This window comes from Castanea sativa, chromosome 3 (genome assembly GCF_040712315.1).
Source record: "Castanea sativa cultivar Marrone di Chiusa Pesio chromosome 3, ASM4071231v1".
NCBI classification, from domain to species: Eukaryota; Viridiplantae; Streptophyta; class Magnoliopsida; order Fagales; family Fagaceae; genus Castanea; species Castanea sativa.
In genome coordinates, this window is record NC_134015.1 from 23,897,872 (window position 1) to 23,905,503 (window position 7,632).

A 7,632-nucleotide genomic window follows, 5' to 3' on the forward strand; every position below is an offset into this window, starting at 1 on the left:
ATTAAAAAATGGTTTTAATTTTGTAATTTAAAAAAAAATGGTTTTTTGAAGAGAATTTCACTCATAATTTGAATTAGTGCAATCATGAATTAAAACAAACACAAAAATAAACATAGTAGTACATGATCTCTTCCTTTATTTCAACAATTTGCATGTATTAAAAAATCAAATTTGTATCTTAAGAAAGATACAAATCGATTTAAGAAATTCTTGCAGATCTATTTTTATATCGAGAAAAATTCAGATCTACATCTAGAAAAGATGCAGATCTATTTTTATAATGAGAAAAATTCAAATCTACATCTAGAAAGATGCAGATCTGTTTTTATATTGAAAAGTTCAGATCTACATCTTATAAAGATGTAGATATGTTTTTATTTCAAGAACAAGTATTATTCACATGCAAATTATTGACATTCAAGAAAAAGATTATAACAATCATATGGAAAAAAACAATCATGCTTTAAACAAAACAATTACGAATCATTCATGTTCTGGAAATAAACATTCATCAACATAAAAGGGAGCATGGAAAAGACAAGGTAAAGGAAACAACCTCTTGCATGAGCACTCTTTGTTTTTAAGAGAATGTTTTAGGGTTCAAAGAAACTTATTCAGTAATCCTTGAAACCTAAAAACCCTAATTCTTGTAGCAATTCTCAGAGAGAATAAAAGAATATCAACACTCTTTTAGTCTCAAAACGTATGCCCTCAAAGCATAAAAGAAAGGTGCTGAATTATGAGGTTCAGCCACTATTTGTAGAGGTCAGAGGACTCTAAAAAATAGGTACAGACAATTAGGGTTTGAATCCAGATGCATCCTTTTGAGAAAAGATCAAAAATAGTGTGCATTATCGTCACCCGAAGGCCGTTGGGCCAAAGCCCATCCAAGTGCAATTCGGCACTTTTAGAGTGCCGTTCGGCACTCTAAATGTGCCAAATTGACTCTTGGAGGCCGAATGCACTTTCATGTTCGGGTGTCATTTGGTCTCCTCTTCTAGGGTTTTTTGGCCGATCCTTGTATCTAAACGTGTTTTCATCCTCCGTCTATGATGTTATCTTTTATCTAGATAATTCAGGCTTTTTAAGAACAATTATCTTGTGGATGAATCCCTTAAAGTAAATCTTAATAAAGTTGAAATTATCCACAATTTTATTATTATCCAACCATCCCTTTTATTCCTATGCATACATCTCTATCTTAAACACTAATTATCAACCAATCACAAAATTATTTAATTAATTTTAATTTTTTGACCAATCAGAATTAATTTAAATTAATCGTGTGTGGTCGACTCTTCCTAGACACAATGCATATGGACCGTGCAAACTTGATCATGCGATATCTTTCAATCTGATGGTCCGATTTAGAAACTGAAAACACCATTGCGACTGTTAGAATCTCAAGATCATTTTCATGATATGTAATGAATGACGTGATGCATGTAATGCAAAGACAAAATGATGTATGCAATGCAATAACAAAATGATGCATGTGAAGCAATTATGATTTTTTTTTTTTGGTACATGGATGGTCATTCAAGTCATTCTCCTTGATTAAATCATGGATGCAAAATTGAGTGTTTACATATTGCTTTCTTCCGCTATTAGGAACATATTGTATGGGGGAATAAGGATTTGCTTTAAGAGTAAACCATAGCCTGTTAGAAAGGGATTTCAATGATTTGTTTGGACCTTAATCTTACTTGTTGATTCTAAATATCTTGTAGCTTATAAATACTTATAAAGAAACGGATTATAGATTTTGAACATTATTTGACTTTGAAAAACTTAAGAAAAAAAGGCAAACAACTCATGCAAGTATTTGTATTAGTATTGTAAGCATAGTGTATTTCAATAATGAGAATGTTATGCACTCAAAATAACAAAAACACAAACATAGAGAGGATGTGATAAGTGAAGCTTGTTACAAAACTATCTATTTAAGGCTGTTATCTCAATTCTTACTCTATTTAAATCATTAATTTATAAATAGATAGATTGGTCTTTATGTGATTAAATAGCAGGTGTTTAGTCAGTCATGCCTCTGCTTGTGTTGTCTTTTGTTTGGATTAATTTGCTAGCTGAAAAGAATTGAGTCTTGGGATACTTTGTCCACTAAAGATGAACTCTATGTCATTCTTGGTTATTGTTCATTTTCTAAATTAGTTATTGTTCTCTAAATGTGCCTAAATATTTGTCAATTGCTATGAAATTCATGAAAAATATAATTTATGTTATCTTAAATCGAATGATGTTGCTAATTTTTAACATTTTTTGTTTTGTTCAAACCCAAATATCAGGAAAAAATGAAGGAATTGTTGGTTGGCCCTTCGAATCAATTGCAGTCATCTGACACAAGTGGTAATATTGCATGGCCAACAGATGATATGTTTGCCAAAGTAATGGGCAAGGCGCGCAAAAGCCGTATTCGTGGGGTAGGATTTGGCCCAACCCCAAGTGGTCAAAGTAGCAAGAGTGCTCTCACAGGCATTTAAATACATTCAAATCAAGCAAGGGACAGCAAAGTTGAACAACTGAAGGCTTCCTTGGCTACTATGGAGGAGAAGCTAGCAAGTTTTGACGCAATGAAGGAAAGAATTAGTCAATTCGAAGATATGGAGCAAAGAATGGCTTGCATGCTTCAACAAATGAAACAAATTTCTTCACAATGCAATCAGGTATGATAAATGACTTTTAGAATGTCAATTTTAAAACATAAGAGACATGTCTTCATTTAAAACCCCTTAGGACACAACAATTTAAAGTAGTTGGAGACATAGGAATATGCATCCCAAAAATGGCCATTTTCAAAAAGGAAAATGGAAAAAGAGATTGGACTATTGTGGGTTTGTGGTGGGGTTGTGAAGTGTTGTTGGGTTTGAAAGGGAAAAAGAGTTTGGACTATTGTTGGGTTTGTGCTAGCTGTGGCTAATTGGTTTGGACTTTGTGCTAGTTGTTGGGTTTGGACTTTGGCACTCTCTTCAGCCAATGCATCACAAAATGCTCTATGGGTTATGAAGTTTTCCTTCCTGTCAATTTTACATGAAAATTAGAGAAAAAAAAATCAAATAAAAGAAGAAGAAAATAACTATGTTTGTGAATGCTAGTAAGTGTGCGTTTGGATTATTTTTTTTTTTTTTTTTTTTGCTGAAAAACTTATTTGTTTATTTGTTGAAAAATTACTGTATGTACAATTGTAGAGAGAGAGAGAGAGAGAGAGATTTTAAAAACCTATATATACATAAATAAATTAGTAAGTTAACGGAAAAAAGCTAATCCAAATGGATTGGTATTACTATATACTTCTGTTTATACTGTTGTGATTGGTAACATTAAGTAACAACTATATCTTAATATCAATTATATACTAATTGTAGCTAAATTACGAGTCATCCAATTAGATTTTGAGAGGGGTTCTGTTTAACTTGTTCCCATTTTTTGGCTTAGTAATATTTTCTTGTCATTCTATTCCATTTATACGCACTTATTGAATAATCATAATTTGTATGTAGGATGTTCCTCCGATCCAACAATCTCCAGCTCTTCAAAAATCATCAACCGCATCCCATCAACCAAGCAGCTTATAAGTTTTATCTTGGCGTTCGATGGCTTTTTTGTGTACAAAGAACTACATTTGAACAACCGCATTTTTTTGCAAGTGTTGAAGGATATTTTTAAACACTTTGGAACTTTGATTATGGTATTAGTTTAATTTGAGCGGTTGTTTTATTCAAAGGGCCACATCTTTTTTTGTTAATCTTATGATGATGGTTATAGACAATGTTATGTATTTGACAATATATTTCTATGTTAATATTAAGTTAGTTTGGAGACATTTGTGGTGTTAATTAGTTACATTTGTGGTATTGTGTTAGTAGAGCTAAAACTAGAGCTAAAACTATTACAGGTTCTTTATAACAGGTATGTGAACAATTTATCAGCAAATAGTAGTTTTTAAACTCATTTGGAAAAAAAAAATTAACCTATAGCAGTGGTCAAAACCCACTGCTAAAGGTGCACATGTTATGTTTTAAATGAAGCTCTATGGGGGTGCTTATCACCCGCCGCGAAAGGTTGTCACATATAGCGGCGCTTCTCGCCCGCCGCTAAAGGTGGACACCAATAGCGGTGCACATAACCCACCGCAAAAAGTCAATTGACCCGAATTCTAACCTGATATAATGGCAGTTTTTTGCCTGTCGCAATAAACCAAAATTGCCACTAAAAGGTGCATATACAACAACGCTTTTTGTTACTGCTGCAGTAGATTTATTGCGGCTCTACAACACTAACGAGATGAACCGCCGCAATAGCACTCACCACTAAAGGTCAAATGTACCTTTAGCGCCGCTTTTGGCCCACCGCAATAGCCCAATTTTCTTGTAGTGTAGTTTTTAATCCTATTAATCAAACTAAAATTTTATAATTTAATTACTATTACAATCAAATCCTAAATAATTGTATAATTACCTTTCTGATGACCAATCAAACATGTCAAATTGAGTGTCTACACCAAGCAAACAAGCACAATTACTACATCAACAACCCCCCCCCCCACCAAAAAATAAAATAAAATTCTTTAACTGCTAGCCTAGTGATGGTGTAATTTTTAAGTGGAAAGGAACTCTTTAAATGCTTCCCATGTTAGACCTTTCTGAAGGTACTCAATATTAGAAGGGTTGAAAGGTCCTTTAATTCTGTCTATGAATTTTATCACTGCCCTAGCAGGAAGAATACTTCTTGATGGATCCGGTGAAGTTCTATAGCTCAAAGACGAAGAAAATCCCTGAAACATGCATTTAACAAACGTAGTTTTGAGCTAGCAATAAGTAAATCGTGTGGAACAATAAACACAAACAGGTAGGAGAAAGTGCAAAATGTGCATTGACGCGAACTAGAATCTAGTTCAATTTTTTCTTATGAAAAGTTCTTCAAGGCCATGTTTTTCTAATCATCATAAGAGCTAAAATATTATAGTCAAGAATACTTTCACCACTATTTACCATCGGTAATGATAAACATACCTACAAGGCTACAACATAAATGCAGAGCAATTCCAAAAGAAAAGACAACAAGAAAATTTTGGAATTTCAGAGCAACAAAGAACAAAAGTGCGTGTTAACAAAACTATCTTCTCCATTTTTATTGTTTTTCAACTAGGAGACTGGAATAATAAAGCAACAAAGCACTTATAGCTTGAGCATGGACTGCTTATTCTATTCTAAGTTTGCTAAATTTAAATTCTTGGAACAACTCAGCTAAAATAAGGAAATAATGTTATACTACAAGTTGGCTAGTCCAACAAATCCCAAAGCTTGGATTTTTTTTTTTTTTTTGGACAAATGAGAGTATTCAAACTTTTTTGAATATTTAACTATTTCTTTGAGTGTTTGCAGTCCCCAGTCTCACACACACTAGATTATTATAGGGAGGAAACTCTTGGGTAGCTCCAAAATGTTGACAAAAGATTTCAAAACCAAGATCTTATAAATATCATGAGACCCTAGAGTTTAGGAATCATTAGGCTAACCAAGTTGATGAGTTTTGAATTTTAACTTTTAAGCAATCACAATTAAACATGAATATTTAACTATTTCTTTGAGTGTTTGCAGTGCCCCGTCTCACACACACTAGATTATTACAGGAAAGAAACTCTTGGGTAGCTCCAAAATGTTGACAAAAGATTTCAAAACCAAGATCTTATAAATATCATGAGGCCCTAGAGTTTAGGAATCATTAGGCTAACCAGGTTGATGAGTTTTGAATTTTAACTTATAAGTAATCACAATTAAACATGGATATATCTATTGACTATTGTCTTCGGACATTCCATTGATGTAGCTCATAAGTTGTTTCCGATGTTATTGTTCATGAATAATTTGAACATTAGCCAACAAAATGGAATTTACTTTTTATGTTAAATCAGGAGATCCCAAATTCCCATAATTTTCACTCATAAAGCTATATAGTGTTATACCATTATCTTAGGAAATGCAAAAGGTGCGCTAAATTACAGAAAATTATCAATATACTTCAAAAATACAGTTCATATCATACTCTAAACCAATAAAAACAAAAATTTTAATATATAAATTAACTTATTCACAAGAATTTTTTTGATTATATCATTTTTTTTATAGGTAATTTGCTTTTACTAGTATTTTTAAGCAAATAAGGCCACTGTATTGCATAATTGTATTATAAAGTACTATTACATGCATAATCCTTCTTTTATATTTTTAGTTGAGCTATTCTAGTGTTACAACCAATTCTACCCTCATTTTCACAACTATTTTAAATGACTAACTGCCTGTCACTCGGCCACTTTTTTTCACCCCATATTTTATTGTGAGAGGTGAACCATTCTGGGTTAAACTAGTTGTTAAACAAAATGCAACCAATCCACATGGGACACATGCTTTTCCCCTTTGCCTGAAACCCAAGAGAAATGAAATTTGATCTAAATCAACTCACCTTGAAGATAAGCACCTCCACTTCCTCCTCATCCACCATTGCATGAACAATAAGCGCTTCTCCCTTGGCGGACTGGCTATACAATTCCAACATCGCAATTTCCTCATTGTACCCATACTCTTCATCACCTTCATCTTCATCTCCATCCTCCTCTTCATCATATCTCACTCTCCTCCTCACAGCACACGATACCCAACTCCCCAAAACTCTTTTGTTACTCAATTTCACAGCTTTAATGCTAAACCATACGCTATCTTTGCAGGAATAGGTGTTTCCCAGAAGAGAAAATGGTAACATGGGTGGTGAGGATAGCATTGCCCATCCTCCTAAATGCTTTAACATTGTCATTGGGCGCATTGTAAGTGCTTCTGAGGGTCTCAACACAAGAGTCTTTCACCATAAAGATAAGGTCACACGTGTGCAACTATATTTGCTAGAGATTCAGCAAAAAAAAAAAAAAAATCTATGTTATTGAGATTCTCGAATCTGAACACTGTAACTCTTTCTCACTTTTTTACTGTCAGAATTCAGAAGGGGCTGGGCTCAAATAGTAACAGCCTGGTCAGACTGGGACACAGTCTTCTCAATAAAACCGTGGCATGCATGTCGTATGATAAGGGGGTGGCATGCGTGGTTATCTTTCTGCAATTTACATTACACGTGTTTCACTTGTCATTTGTCAATTTATGGATGTCAATTGGATCCGTATCTACTACACCAATAGAGAAAAGACAATAAAAAGTGCTTCTCAAAAAAAAAAAAAATAGACAATAAAAAGTGACGATTTTTTTAAATAAAAATTAATTAACCAAATTGACAGCCGTAACGTAAAATGACTTGAATTGTTTTTTTATTTTAAATAAAGTTAAATTATTATTTGATAATTAATTTTTACACTATAAGTAATTTAGTTTCTTACCTTTTAAATGTATCAATTTAATTCTTAATATTTTACTTTTATGTCAAAATAGCCCATGCCCTTAAGGGGTGAATAAAAAAAATTAAAAATTGCTAACACTGTTAACGGCCTAAATAAACAAAACTTCAGCTCTAATAAAAAATCACATTATGAACAAAGAGGGACGATGATGAATTTTTCTTTGCAAGGAAATCTTGCTGATTTCAGCAAGATCCTTCACCTATCTACACTTTTGA

General features: G+C 32.9%; 1 protein-coding gene across 1 annotated transcript; it reads right to left on the bottom strand.

Annotated features, from left to right (window-relative positions):
- Positions 1–4,434: 4,434 nt before the first annotated feature.
- Positions 4,435–6,934, bottom strand: LOC142629620 (uncharacterized). The gene is made up of 2 exons (XM_075803634.1): positions 6,478–6,934; positions 4,435–4,789 (listed from the first exon to the last, which is right to left on the bottom strand). Exons 1-2 carry the CDS (start codon positions 6,832–6,834, stop codon positions 4,613–4,615), a joined length of 534 nt encoding a protein of 177 aa, XP_075659749.1. The 5' UTR covers positions 6,835–6,934; the 3' UTR covers positions 4,435–4,612.
- Between the last annotated feature and the right edge of the window lie 698 nt (positions 6,935–7,632).

Coding starts and splice junctions, on each gene's coding strand:
- LOC142629620 (XM_075803634.1), bottom strand. CDS start 6,834: ATGCGCCCAATGACAATGTTAAAGCATTTAGGAGGATGGGCAATGCTA. Junction 4,790..6,477: donor TGGAGGTGCTTATCTTCAAG/GTGAGTTGATTT, acceptor TGCATGTTTCAG/GGATTTTCTTCGTCTTTGAG.